At 41.2% G+C, this 19918-nt stretch overlaps 2 protein-coding genes across 2 annotated transcripts; both read right to left on the bottom strand.

The window, feature by feature from the left end:
- Positions 1–7933: 7933 nt before the first annotated feature.
- Positions 7934–11907, bottom strand: LOC146521652 (uncharacterized). The gene is made up of 5 exons (XM_085141541.1): positions 11431–11907; positions 11225–11272; positions 10744–10821; positions 10554–10607; positions 7934–10464 (listed from the first exon to the last, which is right to left on the bottom strand). Exons 1-5 carry the CDS (start codon positions 11563–11565, stop codon positions 10267–10269), a joined length of 513 nt encoding a protein of 170 aa, XP_084997667.1. The 5' UTR covers positions 11566–11907; the 3' UTR covers positions 7934–10266.
- Positions 11908–15361: 3454 nt separating this feature from the next.
- On the bottom strand, positions 15362–16749 carry LOC146521651 (uncharacterized). The gene is made up of 3 exons (XM_085139465.1): positions 16253–16749; positions 15996–16049; positions 15362–15860 (listed from the first exon to the last, which is right to left on the bottom strand). The coding sequence occupies exons 1-3, from the start codon at positions 16367–16369 to the stop codon at positions 15576–15578; spliced, it is 456 nt and encodes a 151-aa protein (XP_084995591.1). The 5' UTR covers positions 16370–16749; the 3' UTR covers positions 15362–15575.
- Between the last annotated feature and the right edge of the window lie 3169 nt (positions 16750–19918).

The raw sequence follows: 19918 nt of genomic DNA, 5'->3' as shown, positions 1-19918 counted from the left end.
GAGATGATTTGGCAGGTGATAAACAATGACAGAGGGTGGTGGAAACCCATAGGTGACACTAGTGTTGGCTAGGACTCCACATTGGACCACTGGATATGCAGTCACCTCAACCTGACTGCCTGCACTGGACTTCATATCAGATCACTGTCTGACACGTAACCTAGAAGGAGCCACATGGATGATCCTGCCAACAAAGCCAATAAATATTTTGGAAATCTACAACAAATAAGGACAGAGAGACTCTAATGGTGTCTTTCTATCTTATTTATTGAACATTTGCCACTGAACCACACAACCAAAGAGGACAGAAATATATGATTTAAGGAATACTTGTTTTTCACACAGACACCAGGTGCAGATATATACAGGTGAGGGGGCACAGGAAGAGGGTCTCCGGGAAACACAGGCACGGGAAGGGGACGGGCTATGTACACAATCCTTCACTGAAGCTCAGGTAGCTCGGACTCCGGCTTTTGGCTCACCAAACGGCGGTCCTCAGGCTGGCAAGAATGAGTGTTACACAATAATCCAGCGAGGAAGCACTCTCAGCAGCCGCCTTAAGAAGTGAATGAGATGATTGTTTGCAGGTGTCCGAGCCAGGGGCTGGAGCCGTCATGACTCCGCCCCGGTAGAGCGCAGTGCGCGGGAGGGGAGAGAGAGATGCAGCACAACAAAAACACTTGTAGCCATACAGAGTCAGTCGAGAAGGCACAGGGTCATGACATTAACCTTGGGATTTTCCGCCAAGGCTGCTGTTTATCACTATGTACTAACAAAAGAATTTCATGCCTACATTAGTAGCACACCGAGCAGAAAAAGACTCCAACATAAAAATAAATTACAACTGGATATTTACACAACAGCGATTAACTGTATTAAATTGTATTTTTCTTCTACACTTGTTTTTATAGGAAACAAACAACTCTTCATTTGCTGTAAGTACAAATACTACAGTAAATGTCAAAAACGAAAGAGAACTTGACAGACACATTTAGAACAACATGCAATGCTTTACTCTTTTGGGCTGACATATTTGAACAGTCACAGGTGAATAGCCGGTCTGTCAAGTTTTGTTCACAAGCCAAGGCTTTATGCAGCTCTGATAGTGATACTAATACTGTTTAGTAGTGATGGGTCGTTCGCGAACGAAATGGCTCTTAGAGCCGGCTCTTTGAAGTGAACGACGCGAGCCGGCTCCTTATTGGGAGCCGTGAGGTTTTTTTTTTTCTTTCTCTCACTCTCTCTCTCGCCCTTTTTTCCGCTAAACTCTGCATGCGCGGCCTGTACTTTGCGCTGGGCAGAGGGGGGAGGGGCGTTAGTTACACTTGCAGTAGCACAGGAACAGAGCCAGAGAGAAAGAGAGCGAGGGACAACAACGTCACATTAGAAAGGTATAGTAATCATCCACTATTTTCAGTTGCAGATGATAAAGGATTCAGAAATCATGCAGGCCCATATGACAGAGAATGTGCATCTTCTTTTTGTTTTAATATTTTAATTTATATTTAATTGTGTTGTGGTTTGCAGTTTTTTGTGTTGTTTCACGTTAAATTTGTTTAAAAGGAAAAGCTGAAAATTTAAATAGTTAAAAGTTTAAAATGTAAATAGTTGTTTTTTGTATTATATGATTTATTTATTACATTTTATGTGGAGTGAATAAATAAAGTATATTTATGGTGGCCCTTAGAGACAAAGCATGTACAAACTCCAAAACGCGTAAAAACTCAGAAGCACGTACAAAAGACAACAGAAGTGCTCCATGATGCTGGGCGCAGTGTTGAGCTTTTGTTACCTAGTGGCTACACAAGCCAGGAAGTATCAACAACCGGATTTGGTGTGTGGTGGTAACAGGTAAATGAATTTTTTTTTAATTATTTGAATAAATATGAGTGCTTGTCTATAAATACACAAACAATACACACATGCTTTCAATTGTGTAATTTAAGTGATCTGGGTAGCTCTGTTTTGGAAGTTCAGTAAACGCTATAAATGTGTTTTGGAGTTTGTACGTGCTTTGTCTCTAGGGGCCTATATATAATCATATATAAATAAAGCCACTTTTTTTACATTAGTAATTCCTTTTCTGCATAATTTTATATTATTGTTAATGATTAAATAATTAAAGCAACAAAACAACCTGAAGAGCCGGTTCGGAGCCGAAAGAGCCAGATCTTTTTAGTGAGCCGAGCCGAAAGAGCCGGATCTCTAAAAAGAGCCGGAAATCCCATCACTACTGTTTAGATTAGATCAGATACTGTCTGTATAAAGTGATACAATATGTACATTACCATCTCCGTCTAAAACCAAAAAGGCATGCTTATCAGAAGTAAGTGTCAGGACTGTTACGGTTCTGGGTCAGTGTTGACCTAGCATTTTGAGTTTCTTATATTTTGGTTTATTTTTGCATTATGGATTGTTTCCTGATGTTCTGGTGCTTTGTTTATTGTTATTATCATTATAGATCTGTTTCTGTTCTTGGTGAAGGATCAGTTCTTTGGTTTTGGGTTCTCATGTGTATTGCAGTTTCCGTTGAGTGTCTGGTCTGTCTCTCAGTGTCGTGTCTGCATCTTTATTTAGTGGTTTCTGATTTCCTGCTTTATTGTGAAAGTCTTTGTCTTATGTTAGTGTGTGCAGCTTAGCTCCCCCTGTCTCGTTAGCCCTGATCTCTCCCAGCTGTGTCTCCCTCCTGTTACCCATTCCCTGATTACCACCCTGTGTATATTAGCCCTGTGTTGTCCTCAACCCAGTGTCGCGTCGTACCCTCAGATCCTGCCTGTGTGTTCCAGTTAGTGTTTTCATGTTTTGTTTCTGTTTTGTTGGTGCCAGCAATAAAACTGTGGTTTTCAGTTATATTTCCGTCTCAGAGTCCTGCACTTGGATCCACATCTCCACCTTCCTGCACACAGAGCCCTGACAGAACGACACGACCATAACATGGATCCAGCGGACTCTGCTCACCTCGAGAGAGAGGTAGACCTTGCTCGCATCCTCGGACTAATGACTCGCATAAGCCACGCCTCGGATTTGCAGACATTCTCAGTCGGGTTGAATGCCATACAAGCCGTATTCGACAGAAATCCTCAACTGCGCCAGCTTTCTATTGCCTCGGAGTTCAGCCGTTCGCTGACCCAGGCTAAGGAGGCAGTCAAAGCCCGGGAGCTGGCCCAATTCACCCTCATCTCCTCATCCACACTGCTTCAGTCACAGCGAGCAAGCCCTCTCACGCCGCCGCAGCGGACGGAGCTTTCTACAGCCCCGCTGCAGCAGCTACAGTCGCAGCATCGGACTCCTTCCTCCCTCACGTCTGGTTCCGACCACCCCTCACCTGCCTCATGCCTGGCAGGAATGTGGTCGGAGGATGAGGGCCCAGTCACTGTTGCTCCGACACCCTCCGTTTTTTCTGTCTCTCCCATTTCCAAGAAAAAGCGGCGTTCTCGTCGTCGCCATCCCTCACCGCGACCGGAGTCTAGTTTCTGCTTTGAACAGCTGGACGTGGTGAGTGAACAGGACAATTTTCACCCAGCTTCTTCTACGCTGGGAATATTATGCCCAGAGCCAGTAAAACATGAGTTTGTTAACTCCGTGGCTGTTTACTCTGAGTCTGTAGAATTAGAAACCGACGGTCCGAAGATGGCTGACTCTGAGGCTACTTTTCAGGACTCTGACCATTCTAATGGTTTTCCTTTTGTTCCTGTCAAATTTGAGAAAGTTCAGGGGTCAGATGGTCTTATTTCACTAGAGTCGAACGAAGTTTTGTGTTTAGTAACTGAGAGTGGTGTGTCTGGGTTTCATTCCGAAAAGGCCGGAGTTTCAGTTTTTACTCCTCAGCCAAGTTATGTTGATCCCGAGCCTCCTGTTTTTGGATCAGTTAATACTGAGCTTTCAGATGTCATGCGTGGATCGGTTATGGAAATTTGTGACCTTGACAATACTAATCTCACTCAGGATATTAAAAGTCCCGTCCAGAAGACTGGCTGCTGCTCCACACAAATGACAATCTTTCCAACCACTGATCTAAACATGGGCCGCTTAATTTCCCAGCTAAATGCTTTCAACCCTGTTCAGGCTACACATTGTGAAACTGTTGTTGATGTTGCTTCACCCACGTGCTGTGCGGCCTCCCAGCCAGTTCATTCTGTGACTACCTGTGACAAATTTCATGTTCCTATAACCTCTCCTGAGTTAAAAATCGCTAGCCCAGAGACTGCCAATTCAGAGTCTGTTTGTGCAACTCATTGTGAACTCTTTAACACTGTGCATTCTGTGACTGTCCAGTCTAAGAGTACCAAGGCGTCGTCTGCTATAAACAAGCTGGCAAAAGAACTTGGTGTAAATACTGCAGAGTTGGTTGCTCTAGTTAAAGTCTTAGTTCCCCGATCTTGTTTGTTTGACTCTGTGCACCACGCTTTTCAGCCAGTAGTCCTGGAAGCTTTGTGTGCAACTTCCCAGGCTGCGTTTTGTAAGACTGTGTTTAATGTTGCTTCACACCCAGTTTATTCAAACACTGCTTGCATGAAGGCTCCAGCACCTGTGACTGCTCCTGAACTCACTTTTTCTAAGACTGTTAATGTCAACCTGGACGTTTTAAGAGTAGCAGTTCTACCAAGTTCAGCCTGCCACAAGTCTTTGTTTTCTAGGACCATGTCTGGTACCATAAACCTGTTTTTCCCTGTGACAGTTACTGCTCCACTGCCCAGTTCTCTGTCTCCAGTTCTAGTTCCCAGGACAGCTGGGGCCCAGCTTTCCCTTGCACCCATACCGGTCCCTTGGGTGGGGGTGGCTGGGGTCCAGCTCGACCCTGCTTCAGTTCCCAGGCAAACTGAGGCTCCGTTCATCCCTGCTTCCGTACCCATTTCTCGGGTGGGGATGGCAGGCGCCCAGTCGTTGTCTGTGCGTGTTCCAGTTCCTCGGGTGGGAGCAGCGGAGGTCCAGCTCGCTCCTGCACCCACACCGGCTCCCAGGGTAAAGGCGGCGGCCAGAACACAGCTCGTCCCCGCACCTGTATCTGTTCTTCAGGTGGGGATGGCTGGCGCTCAGCCGGGCCTAGTACCTGCACCTGTTCCTGTTCCCCGGAGGAGAGCTGCTGAAAATCGGTTGTCTGCTCAGTCACGAGTTCAACAACCATCATTACAACCATCACTACAACTTCTGTTCCAATCAGGAGAACCCAGCCAGCCTCCTGCCTCGTCGGCTGGAGGGCCTGAGGAGCCCATCCTGCCTCAAGTTTCGTCTGCTGGTGGTTCGGGAGAACCCAGCCAGCCTCAAGTGTTGTCGTCAGCTGGGGGTTCGGGAGAACCCAGCCAGCCTCAAGTGTTGTAGTCAGCTGGGGGTTCGGGAGAACCCAGCCAGCCTCAAGTGTTGTCGTCAGCTGGAGGGCCCGAGGAGCCCGTCCAGCCTCGTGTCTCGTCTGCTGGAGGGCCCGAGGAGCCCGTCCAGCCTCGTGTCTCGTCAGCTGGAGGGCCCGAGGAGCCCGTCCAGCCTCCCGCCTCGTCTGCTGGGGGTCCTGGAGGACCCAGCAAGCACGTCCTCATGTCAGCTGACGGTCCGGGGACGTCTGTTCAGCCGTCACCAGCTGAATCATCCCCTGCGACTTCTACACCGTCAGCGGCTGCATCCGCATCATCGCCGGCTGCATCCGCATCATCGCCGGCTGCATCCGCATCATCGCCGGCTGCATCGCCGCCGTCAGGTTCCGCAGCCGTCCCACCGCCGTCAGGTCCTGCCTCGTCTGGTCCTGCCTCGTCTGGTCCTGCCTCGTCTGGTCCTGCCTCGTCTGGTCCTGCCTCGTCTGGTCCTGCCTCGTCTGGTCCTGCCTCGTCTGGTCCTGCGGTTGCAACACTGCCGTCAGAGCCAGCTGGGCCTGTTCCGCCTCGCCTCTGCCGGCCGCTTTCCGGGCCTCGGGATCGGCATCATGGCTGTCGAGTTTCTTATATTTTGGTTTATTTTTGCATTATGGATTGTTTCCTGATGTTCTGGTGCTTTGTTTATTGTTATTATCATTATAGATCAGTTCTTTGGTTTTGGGTTCTCATGTGTATTGCAGTTTCCGTTGAGTGTCTGGTCTGTCTCTCAGTGTCGTGTCTGCATCTTTATTTAGTGGTTTCTGATTTCCTGCTTTATTGTGAAAGTCTTTGTCTTATGTTAGTGTGTGCAGCTTAGCTCCCCCTGTCTCGTTAGCCCTGATCTCTCCCAGCTGTGTCTCCCTCCTGTTACCCATTCCCTGATTACCACCCTGTGTATATTAGCCCTGTGTTGTCCTCAACCCAGTGTCGCGTCGTACCCTCAGATCCTGCCTGTGTGGTCCAGTTAGTGTTTTCATGTTTGGTTTCTGTTTTGTTGGTGCCAGCAATAAAACTGTGGTTTTCAGTTATATTTCCGTCTCAGAGTCCTGCACTTGGATCCACATCTCCACCTTCCTGCACACAGAGCCCTGACAAGGACAAATATTAATAAAATATGTATGTCTGAAAAAGGGTGTAAATTTCAGTAGTTGTGATGAAAAAGAATAAAGAAATAAATTTTAAACTAAAATAAAATGAAAGTATAATTATCACTGACTATAAAAATAGATGATATAAATGTAACTATATATACAACATGTTCTCACTCCTAACTTGTCAAATGTGTGACGCATGGTCAGGGTCCCTCTGCTTCGATGTTGCATTAACTGGCATTAACTCAGCCAGTTAATGCGACATCGAAGCAGCTGGAATCCATAGATGTGTGTGTTTATGGAGCTTGCATTTTCACCTGCTGGACATCACTACCTGACAAGTTTAACTGTCTTCAGAACATTGCAGAGGCCTTATTGACAGTATTTGGCTCTACATATCTGTGTGAGCAGATTTTCTCTCACATGAGTGTCCTCAGGTAGCCGTCTGAATGCTGGACACCCGGAGACCTGTGTCTCTGAGTAGGAGACCAGAGATCATATTAACATGTGTGTCTCTGTATTAACAGACATGCCATATTGGCTTAATTTATTTTTATAATCATTCTTGTGAGGAGACCATAAATAGCATTTGCATTTTCTGTTGTACAGTCCATTTGCCGTTATGGATAAAAAGTGTCTGTTTTTTGTTTCAAAATAGCTAATAACTATTGACTGATAGCTGCCAACATCTTCGAACACATATAATTCTAGAAAGTGGTTCTATGTAGTTTGTAACTGTTAATATAGAGCGTTATTAAATTTATTGCTAATGCAATCATATGGCACACTGACCTCAGAAAGGTTGCCTACCCCTGCACTATACGATCATTGGTTTTCCCAAAACTTATCCCGTTAGTAGCAACAAAGCTTTTGCTGTGTTTGGGTGGAATCCTGTTGCTGGAAACCCATTATTACTCATGTCCCATGTTATTGCAGCTATTGTGGAGACCCACAAAAGGGGAAAATAAATACAGCACCAGAGATAGAGACTAAGAGGGGTTACATATATAAATATGAAAACATATTGAAGTAATGTCTTTACCCTGTGCAGCGTGTGGACGCTGTGCACACAATCACCTCATTCGCTGTAGTAAACATGCACCGCTAGCTCATGTGACTGACTCTGTCTCCATGGTTACATCATATATTATTAGCTATCTAAACGGCTTCCAAAGATACCGCCATGGCTCACTGCAGCTGTAACACTTTCACTCTTTGCAAATCATTTCACGTTTTTGATAGCTATGAAGAAAGAATATGTTTTTAAGGTCATGATTGGCGGTTGCTATGGTGGTTGCTTTTCCGTTATTTGAGGTTATGGATGTTATTTGACTGGAGGTGTAACTCACAGACACACGAGACACGTCATTACTCCAATGACTGTCCTTTATTATTTTTCATCCCACCCTCAGTAACTAATTACTGATTACTTCTCCAAAAAAGTAATCCTGTTACTTTACTGATTACTTATTTTCAAAAGTAATTAATTACTTAGTTACTTTGGGCTGACTCAGCATGTAACAGAGGCCACACATAATAGAGGACACACTCTTGACCTACTGATCTCCAAGGGCCTGAGCATTTCAAAGGTTACTGTGTCTGATGTGGGCCTGTCTGATCATTACTGTGTTTTCTTTGAAAGTAAAATCTCAGCCCACACAAATATATCAACAGCAGTGATCACAAAACGGTGTATAACTGAACACAGTAGTGCGATTTTTAACCAGGTCTTCCCATTAACACCTGACCTGTCCAGAGGGTCAGTCAATGAGCTCGTCAATAGCTTCAATGCTAACATGTTAAATGTAATGGATACAATTGCTCCCATTAAGGTGAAGGTTATCTCTGGAAGGAAAAAGTCTCCATGGAGAAACTCCACACTAGTGAAAAATGAAAAAAGAGAGTGTAGGAAAGCTGAGCGCAGATGGAGAAAAACAAACCTCCAGGTTCATTATGACATCTATAAAGAGAAACTTCACAATTATAATTTACAACTGAGGAGTGCAAGAAGGTCCTACTTCTCTGACATCATCACTAAAAACAGTCATAATGCTCGGGTCTTATTTTCTACAGTTGACAGGCTAACAAACCTTCCTGTGTCAGTGGCAGCTGAACTTCATTCGACCATGGCCTGCAATGACTTTGCCAAATTCTTCACAGAAAAAATCCAAAAGATTAGACAAGCAATTGGTACATCAACAGCAGATTCAGGATATGTACTGTGTCCACCGAAAAACTGTTTAAACACCATGAAACAGTTTCACCCGATTAACAGCAAAGACCTGGAGGACATCTTAGGTCAACTGAACTCCTCCTCTTGCTGTTTAGATGTCCTGCCAACAAGTTTTCTCAAAAAGCCAGCCAGTTAATGCGAGACAAATCTAGCTGCTCATTAAAGATTTCTGGTTTGATCAGAAAATAAAACATTGGTCCATACACCTGAAAGTCCACCTGTGTCTCCGAGTCTACGGATGAATCCGTGTATCTCTGTGGTGCTGATGCTGTGCTGAGCGGAAAGCTCGTGAAGCTTTTGAAGTGTTGGAATGTGGAAAGCTAACAATGTCCCTCTTACCAGTAGGCTAAGTTATTTTTAGCCAATTACAAGTTGAATCTGGTACTTGGGGTTGTTGGTTAAGATACCGTCATTAAGAAGAGGCACAACTAATGTGTCTATGCGAGCTGATTTGCGATGTGCACCGCTGGCGCGGCCATTTATTTTTTGATGCACCTACTCAGATTAATTCACTGCGTGTCGTGTCCAGGGCTGGACTGGGACAAAAAAACATTAAAATTACAATAATATGTTATGCAAAATTTATGGAAAAAAGACCTTTATAAACAATATAATTATATTTCTTAAATTGTAATTATTTGATACTGATTGGACTTTCATGACAGAGCTGTACCATTCAAGTTTATAAAAACTGAATTTCTGTCACCAAGTAGCCACAGCCGCTTTATTCCCCCATAAATGTCACAGTTTGCACAGTTACAATTCCTTTATTGATATAAATCACCAAGCGTTTTTATTACCTAACTACATATTATACGTTAATATGTAATGGTATACATTGTAGCAGTATTTCTATAATCAGAATAACTCTTCTAAATGAAGAAGTAAATTAAAACATTGACACACACACACACACACACACTGTACTATATGTGTTTTTATGTTTAAATTATTCTTGTTTTGATTACATTTGTTAATACGATCAAAATAATATTACTGTCTGCAGAGAATCCATGAGGTGGGAGCACAACTTGCCAGTAGACCTGTTCATGTCTGTGATTGGTTACATGCTGCCAACACCAGATCATGCACGTGGAAGCACAAGCTAGATTTGGAAACTTCAGGTTTAGCTTCAGAACAGAAAACTGTTCATACACTATGAAGGTCTGCCGTTTTCTGATCTCTTTGTGATAAGGAAGTTAAACACAGCCTAAACAACTGCAACACTGGAACCTAAATAACTGCAACAAACTGACAAGTTGTGCTGCCTACACAAGGATCCAGGTTTCAGTACTGCAGTCATTATTGCATCAAGACTGAAGAGCTCAACTGTGCTCTTGCTTAGGCCTCACACCAGGAGTAAATCTTTTCACTTTATAATACCACTCCGAGACCATTATAGGACAAGATGTTATGCAACTAAGAAATATACAATTAGAGAAAGTCACAAAAACAATTCAGATTATGTCCTTTCACAAATACATGATGTACATCACATAGATCAACAAACGAAAACAGAAACACAAGTTCAATTTATTGTTTCTCTTACAATTTTCTGAAGCTCATCATTTACTCCTGTCATTTATCTTTTCTGAGTTCTCTATTCTTGCAGCAAATCCAGCTTCTTGTCTATGTAAGTTTTGGTTTTTTTCAACACGTGAAATGCAATGTCAACTATTTCCTGGAGTGGTGGAGAATCATATGATGATATCATTGCTTCTTCCAATTCACGAACTAATTCCTTCATTTTTTCATTGTATTGTTTTGAGAAGGTTGTCATTTTGTACCTGGTTTCTTCCTAAAGGAGAAAAATAAAACTTTTCACATATAGTATTTCTACTCATATTATAGACTTTCTGAGAATAAACTGGAGACTGACTGACCCACCTTCAGTCTCTCTTCCTGTTCTATCGCTATTTGAATGGTTTCCTTGAATATTTCCTGAAAGGAAAGGAACAGAACATGGCGAGTGTGTTACAGAATGTAAACAGTAGCATATAAAAATCAAACAGGAAGGTCATATTTATGTTACAAAATATATTTTTTAATATTAAGAAATTGGTCAATTTTAATTTACCAGTTTTTCCTTGTTATCCAGTGAATTTGCGAGATTAAATATTTTTGTGATTGCTGGTCTTCTATACACGCCATCTTTCTAATGGAAAAAAAATGGTACAATTCAATTTACTACACAATTCTGAGTAGTGTAGTAAGTACAGAGAAATACTGTACTTGTATGACTTTTGCACAATCTGATATTGCTGTGTTGTCATTGCTACATATATGTGTCCAGGACCAACATTGCAACTGACCAATGACATTGTCTGAGCATTCATTTAGCAGCAGCCAAGAAGGTAATGGTAAGGGTAAAGGTAGGTAACTAAAAATTATCACAAGCAAAAAATAACCCCACAAATAACCTAAATTTGATTACTTCATAATATGTTAATTATACAGGAATTAATAAAGAAAATACTTTAAATAATGAATTATTTTTGTTTTCTGTCAGCACACAACAGACTTTCAAAGCCTTTTAAGAAACTTGCAAACTGACCCACCTTGTGTTTGTCAATGTTTTCGCTTACTCTTTTCAGTATTTGCTGAAACTTGAGAGAACAACAGCAGCTTATATGGGTTATACCATTATAAAAAAGGAACAATTCCAACATTTAATGAGCTCTTAATTACTGGAAGAATTTACATGTATGTGGAAATAATCCTATAATTACTACCACATCAAGAGATTGGCAAATGAGGAATTTACCACTTGGTCCTTGGCCCAGATTGCCATGAAAATAAGGCACAGAAGAGATAAGATGAACAGAATTATAAAGACAAACAAGCACTTGATGAATCTGACGCAAGTTCGCCCTCTTGTTCTGGTAGCTGCTTCTGCCATCACTGTTAGGATTAAAATAATCCATTAGGTTAAGACACCATGTCAATAACATTAATAAGAAACTGACACACACACATACGGCAACAAATTTTACACTTTACAAACATCATATTTTATGTTACTGATCTTACCTGTTTGTGAATGGAGGACGATCTGATGTGCTGTGCTGGTAAAGAATGAAAACGCAATAAGGTGGCGTGTTTGAAAGGTTCCCTATACTCTGTTGTCCTTTCACTTTCTTTCATCTCACGTGCATTAGCTGCAATTTTACTTTCATTTTGACTGAACTAACCTTTTTCTTGTCCACTTTATAGGAATAGAGACCCATTAGTTATTGGTCCCCCATTTTCAGCAGCTTGCAAACAATAAGTTTACTATTAATTTTTGTAAATAATATATGTACATTAGTACATACTTTGTCTACTTAGATGATGAGTTTTTATAGTAGTAAAATGATAAATTTCTAAATCATATATAGCAGGGGTCACTAACAGGTGGACCAGGGTCCGAGTCTGAACCCAGACGCCATGCTATATGGACTCGGACCTATAGTTAACAAAATGTTAAATTATATTTAATTTTGACGGGGCGATTCAATTTTAAGCAGTAACGTTGCATTGTATTAGACCAGGGAACATACAAACCAATTGTGTGCGAGTTAAGCCACCCACGTGACACTACTTAGCCAATCACATCTGCGCATTCAAAGCGATCGCAACGCTGAGTGCAGACACATGCTCTGTCCCAATTCAGGGTCTGCACGCTTGAAGTACGCATTTTAGGTGCGATTACGTCACCGTCACGTGACGACGGCTGTCCCAATTCGAAGTGTACTTCAAATGCATACTCCAAATGCGCCGTCGATTTCCCCAAATATCAAGCGTGGTCCGGTGCATGCTTCGTGGTCCCATATATCCCACAATTCATAGCGCGGCCGTGGGTGTGGATAATTTTGCCGCAAAATACGGCAGAAGGGAGGGGCCAAGAGTGAACTGTCAAAGGTAAGTACTGAACATGACGTCACTTAATTATGTGCGAATGTTTAATAACGAAGAACATTAAAACATTGCTGTTGGCCACATGTTGGCAAAGTTGTGTGACATTAGTGATGTTTGTACTTACAGTGTTAACTTGGTTTTAAAGCCTATCTCTCTCTCTCTCTCTCTCTCTCTCTCTCTCTCTCTATATATATATATATATATATATATCATAATAATCTGACAATAATATAATATTGGCCATATTATATTTACATTACCACAGTGAGATGACTTTAGTCTCATGAACAACATCAGCTAAATGTTATTTGCTAACTAATCTTAAATGACTGTTCAGTACAGAAATGAAGCCCTTGAATCATGTTTTACAGTCCCGTGGTCTCAGCCTCAGATACTCAACTAATCAAAGTGATGTCATGACAAAACATTTTTCTCCTTCATTTCTGTCACACAAAGCTGTATGTAACGTTTCTCGCGGTCAGTATCATGGTTGCTAGGCAACCTGAACAGCGCGACGAAGCATATACCGTCCCATTTCACAAGCCTCTCACAGAGGCCACAGACAGACAGAGGAAAGAGACGGTGAGAGGCGAATGACAAGCAAGACGATTAACGATACAGTGAGACACGACGTGAGTGGGAGTCACAAGAGGTAAAACAACTATGGCGCTTTCAAAAAAGAGAAAAGTAGACACCGAAAATAGAAATTTCAAGACTGAATGGACCGACGCATATATGCTCATTCTTCCGGCCGCAAGCAGCAAACCAGTGTGTCTCATATGTTCAGAAACCATGGCATTGATTAAAAGTGGCAATGTCAAATGCCACTATGAGACAAAGCACATAGCTTTTGAACAATCATACCCACCCAAGTCTGAACTCAGGTCTCAAAAATTAGCAGTCTCAGAGCCCAATATTATCAATCCACAAGGATCTTAACCAGCTCTTTTACCGCCCAACAACTTAATCATTATTGTTCCCTCAGAGGTGCTTGGATTTTAGGTCAACACAAAAAGCCCTTTGCAGATGCAGGTGTTGTCAAAGAGTGCATGAGTGCAGTAGCAGAAACATTACTTGAGGGTAAACAAAAAGAAGAGCTTTGTGACAAAATAAAGCCAATACCTATGTCAGCATCAACAGCCACAAAGAGAAGTGAAATATTAGCTCAGGATGTGCTGTCCCAGCTGGAAGAAGCTATTCATAAGACACCATGTGTAGGCTTGGCTGTAGATGAGTCCACTGATGTGTCTGACAATGCTCAGCTGTTAGTTTATGTAAGGTTCTTCAACAATGATAAGAAAGAGTTCTGTGAAGACCTGCTAGGTGTAACTTCCCTTCACAGCACTACAAGAGGAGAGGATATTTACCTGGCCATTAAGGAAATGTTAACAAAGCGAGGAATAGAGCCAAACAAAGTGGTTTCAGTAACCACAGATGGAGCCCCTGCTATGATGGGGAGAGAGAAAGGAGCTTTAGCAAGAATGAATTGCATTATTCATCAGTCTGTCTTATGCTCCACCCTGTCAGATGAGTATGCTGAGGTGATGAAAACAATGATGAAAATGATAAATTTTCTCAGGGCATCTTCTTCTTGTCAGCATTGCATGCTCAGGCAATTTCTTAGAGAATTGATGCACACGCTGATGATCTTCTGCTTCACAACAATGTGCGATGGCTTAGCAAAGGCAGGGCATTGGGGCGATTTTGGTCCATCAGAAGTGAAGTAGCAGCTTTCTTGGAAGAGCTGGAAAGTCAGAAAGCAACAAACTTTTCTCTCTTTTTAAATGATGGAAAAAACATGGATATTGTGGCCTTTTGGTTGATATCACTTCACACCTGAATGAGCTGAATTTGAAGCTGCAGGGCAAGGACAGTTCAATTTATGAACTGATGACAGCTGTCTGCTCCTTTCAGAGGAAACTTGAAGTGTTCAAAGAAGACCTGCAAGGAGACTATGCACACTTCCCAACAGTGAAGGAACAGGTTCAGGGATGTTTTGATGTTATCTGTTGAAAATGTATTGAGACTGTTAAGACGAGATGTAAAAGGTAAAGAAAAAGGGAAACTCAAGCTGCTGCTATTTTTTTTTTCTGAACTTAAGCACTTTGTTTTAAGATGCACAATTTAGCCATTTTATTTATTTTCTCTAATTAATTTTAAACAGCAGCCCTATATCTAATGTAGGCCTACTGTGTGTTTCAGTGTTAACAATAAATTTTGTTGAAATGTTTTTAACTTGTATTTTCATTGATTTGACAGTCTATTGTTCATACGTTCAGATATTAATAAAAAAAAAAGCTTGCTTCTCTATCACAATCATAACATAAGTTAGACATTATGATGTCCTCTGCTTGAGAAGATTTTCTCCAACTGGACCTCCTCAAATTTTAGTTTAATACCCCTGATATATAGTAATATGTATAAAACAACAAAATAGCCTACAAAACTATAATAACTATTATGATCATATAAAACTTTATGTATTATTACATATTTGTTCATGAATTTTGCTCATTCTCTTTTCCAGGGCATCACTGATGATTTACAAGTCAAATAAGATGTGTAGCACTATACTAATCTCACCCTTTAACACCATAATAAAACATCTAGTCTATAGTGTAGAATAACAGTACACACGCGCGCACACACGGCCTACATCAGAGGATCAGGTGATGGGTGTTCTGCAGTTTGAAACTCAAGGAATTTACATTTAGAGAACAATCAGCAACAGCTTGTCTTTTCTCACGAACATCACAATTTGCAAAAACATTAAATAATAACAGTTTTAAAGGCTTTCATCATTTAAATCATTAACAATTGTCAGTGTTAATATGGTTACTTAGACACAATCTCAGTTCTGTGTCTTGTGTTTGTATTTTAACTCAATTAAAATAAAGACAATGAAAAGAAAATATGACAAAATTGTTTCTTGACTCAAAACCTGCACAGTATGAAATAGAAGTTTTAGAAATACCGAACATTTAATACTTGAGACAGACACTGACTAATATCTTACAGTTCTTCTTTATGCTTTTCTAGATGTGTTAATATTGCCATCACGCTGCTTAATTTATCTTCACTGTCCTTGATTTCTTCAGCTATTGTCTCAAAGAATTTATTTAGGTACTTCTTGCTGTCTTCCAGGAAAGTCTCTATGTCATCCATAAAATCCAGCATTGGTGTAAGTAGCAATGTAGGAAAATCCCATGACTTCAGAATTTCAGAAAAAGGATCCATGAAGCGTCCAATACCATCAAAAAGAGCTGGAACGTAGGCTCTGTCTAAAATACATTCAGCCTGGAGGACAAAAAGCGATCTTACTTAATATAACAAAAAATATGTGATGAATACATTACAAAAAGACTGTGATATGATGATAATTTTTATGTTAGCCATTACAGATGTCTTCAACATTAATATTGACAGACTCACCTTCTTTCTCATTGTTTCTTGTTGGAGTTTTTGAATGTTTGCTTTCAGTTCGTCCTGCAAAACCAGAGAAAACATGCAAGCATGTCAGCAAATATGCGCCTGAAACATGTGATTGGGACAAAAATATGAATGTTAAAAATAAAGATAAAAATATATTGATTAATCAGACTGTCACAATTTGAGTGTAAGAGTACATATTTTAAGTGAAATTTATTAAAATATTTTTTTTAAAAGAAAAAAGTTAACAATCATTTTACCAGTTCATCGTTGTTTATCACTGAACTTGAAAAATGGACCAGACACAGCAGAGTCAAAATCATGAATGAGCCTTTGGCAGTTGTGACACCACTCATGGCCAAATGTGCTGCTGCCATCGATGTTTCCGAAACAGCAGAAAGTATAAATAAAGATTTAAGGAAGAAAGTTATAAAGTGCACTTTCTAAATTTAAGTTGAGATGTTGCATGAAAATCTGCCTGCAATATTTCCTCATGGAGCAATGTTGCTGTTCTTTCCTGCTTTTGACAGGAGAAGTGATGAGTTATAACATGAAGGACTGAAGCACACACACAGTGTCACCTCCTACTTGACAGGGCTCAGCTGTGGGTGTGTCAAACTACCGCTTTAGTTTTAATTCCAAGAAGTCACATTCTGCTGTTTTGCATTACATGAAAAATACCAACTTCATTTACAGGAACTGCTGTGGCCCTTAAAGGAATCCCACAGAAACGTAAACCAAAATAGGTGTTTGGGTTCATGTTTGCCAACCAGTGACAGACAGCTAGTCATAGTTCAGCACATGATTCCTTCTCTTTCTGTTTCACCAGTGTGGCTAGAAGTTGAATTACTGTATCAACAGGGTAATGCTGGTCACTATGCAAGAGGCCCAAATCCAAATTATGGATCAGTCTTAAGGCCATGTGATTTTCACCACAGAAAAGAATAGATTCCTTAATATACATCAGAGTTGAAGAGAATATAGTTTGGGATTGCTTGTAATATTACAATATAGCGGTTAATGGGTATACAAAATAGAAAATAGGCCTGGAATGTGAACAAAGAACTGGGGTGCAGGGCAGAAGGACACTCAACACCCACCCCCAAGGTAGGAAGCAAGAGTTACTGAGGGTGAGGGGCAGACAAAGGGCAAACGGACACTACCCTAAAAAGAGATGGGTGTCAGGGTGTCAACACCCCTGGCCACTGTACCAGTGTTTTTCCATTGTGGGGGTGTTTACTGTAGGGGGTGGAAATCAGAGGTTACAACTGTAACTGTGGAATTCTTTAGTTCAGCCTTTAGCATAGGACTGCATAGAGATTGACAGACCACGTGACTTTCGCGAATTGCATGCCGGATACTAGTGGCAAAACAATCAAAGCAATGCATCAAACGCATTCTCCGGTTCCAATACCTTCTTGCTTTTTCTTTGCCCCCCAAAAAAGTTATGTACAAAACGAAGGAGAACAACGCCGGTCCGTACAAAGACAGACTTAGTGAAAAATCAAAGAAAAGATACGAGGAAAAAATCAAAGGAGTGAAAGGGTAAGACCCTTACGAGCACACTGAGTGGACAGAAGACGTTAGCGTGCTCCCCAACTTTCACCACTCTCATATTTATAATTATACGGTTCTTGGAGTGAGTGCATACACTCATACACTCAAGTTTTTAACAACAACAAGCCCAGGTACAGTTTACCGACGGATGGGTACAGGACCTTGAAATGCACCGTGTAGAACGAAAGACCATCGTACGAACAAAGGTAAGTTTACCTCACAAATCGGCTTCATAAATACACATTTGTTAACCGTTTATTAATAGGACCTTTGAGCTCAACGGTAATTAATTATTGGTGGAAATAATTTCTGGTTCGCATTACAGAAATGTAGCAGTGACAATAATACTGTATGCTGTAATCGTACCGGGCAATTAGTGAAACAAAAAACCTGTTTTATCCTGTGAATGAAAGTATATGTTTTTGTCAATGCACCATGGTAATAACAGAAGCGAAACGCAATATTGTGTCAGGACAATTCACTATTTATGCACAATAAACAAAGGAGCATAGCGCGACAATTTCTGTTCAGCGCCAGACTTGCTTGTAACCTATATCACCAATTATGTTATGAAAAATAACGTATTAACTACAACAGAAGACTGACCTTTGTGGAAATGCTTGGAGCAGACTAACATGTGAGCTGGAGTGTTCTGGGACGTTATATTTTGTCTTTGAATGGCTGCAATCCAGGCCATCCGTCGCCTCTTTGTTACTTCGGAAACATGACTTGAACAATTTCTCTTCAACGATGTAATCCGATAACAACCGATCTCTTTACCCGTCGGCTTCCCGTGGCTGTCATGCGACCGGCTATTGCAGTTAATAATACAAAAGCTTCTTGCCATTTTTTGTGTTTCTTTTTATTGCTGTGTGACATGTGAGTCTGTGTGAATGTTTTCATGTGAAAACCTGCGTGCGCTAGTACCGCTTGACACTCGTTCCCAGAATCGTTTGCGGTTTTACCCCTGAATGACGTCACATTTTCAATCTCTATAGGATGCAGTGTGCTAATCCCCAGATGCAACTGTAAAGAAAATATGTAATAAAAGGATTGTGTAAAACATGGAAACATCTCTGCGTGATCACTACCAAGACAAAAAGAGAGAGACCGGCGTTGTCTCCTTCCACAATTTGGTGCCGTGACCCAGATCTTGGTAGTTGATCTCCATTTGGACCTTGGCTGAAGCGGAATGGACACTGAGGGTATTGCTGGCAAAAAACAAAGTAAGCAGAGCCTGTTTAATCAAATTTGCATATTGGAAAGTAAGCTAAATTTCACCCAAAAGTGTCCTGAATGCAGAAGTGCGTAAATTTAGATAAGAGATATGTGTGGAAGAGAGCTGGTTTCTTTAAAAGTACGGGTTGGAGTCCTGGAAAGCAGGACTTTCTAAATTACATTGTCCTTGGAAGTGGCTGCCCCCTCGTATGAGTTGATGAATTCATAGGCCCAGATGGCGTTTCTCGCACTAGGACTGAGGCCTAGGGAGTTCAGGAAAGCTACTAAAACGGTTTAAGTCCAAGGGAGTAGATTGGTTAAATATTCCTCCCTAAATTCTACTATGTTGTGAGTTTGCAGTTTGTGAGTTAGGTTTGCAAAATGTGATTGTGGACGTGTGCGTCGAGCAGAGAGTAATGTGTGGCTGAATTTATTTGAGGAACAAATGGTGTGTGTCTCCATGTGGGCTCCTGTAGGAACAAAGGGGGTAGGTGTAGGTGTGTGTGTGTGCACGTGTGTGTGTGTAAGCAAATGGAGGTGAGAGGCAAAATGGTGGTGTGTGTGTTTCTTTGAGGGGCAAAAGGGGAGACAGAGCAGATTACAGTGGATTGTTGGTGAAACAATAATAGCAAAGAAATAATAGTAATAATAATAAATGAATAAAAAATAAACAGTGGATTAGTGGTAAGATAATGATAAACACATCAATAAAATTAACTGAGAATTAAAGGGATCAAGTATATAAGGATGGATGGAGAATGTGATCACAAACTAGATGAGGACAGTTGGAAGAAAGGAAAAGGGAGGTTGGAGAAGTGAGTTAACAGGTTGTGCGGGTGTAAAATAATGGGGTAAAATAAATAAATAATGAAAACAAAGAAAAAAGAAAAGAAAAAAGAGAGTGTGGAAGTGTGAGAGGGGAATTGTCTCCAACTCAGGGGGTGATACTGCAGGTCAGAAAACAGCTGTTGATGAAAATACGCAATAATAATAATAAGAGGGTTTTGTGTTTCTCAGTCAAGAACAACTAAAATATCACTTTCAGAGTTTTGAGACAGAAGAGTTCAAAAACAGAAGTGAGGGGAGATATGTTGCTTCAGGAGTGATGAGAATGATAGCAGTGACAGTGAATGATCAAGCTGTTTCAGTGT

The sequence above is a fragment of the Neolamprologus multifasciatus genome, chromosome 3 (assembly GCF_963576455.1).
Source record: "Neolamprologus multifasciatus chromosome 3, fNeoMul1.2, whole genome shotgun sequence".
NCBI classification, from domain to species: Eukaryota; Metazoa; Chordata; class Actinopteri; order Cichliformes; family Cichlidae; genus Neolamprologus; species Neolamprologus multifasciatus.
The sequence above is the reverse complement of the archived record's forward strand: the minus strand, read 5'-3'. Positions and strand labels throughout refer to the sequence as shown.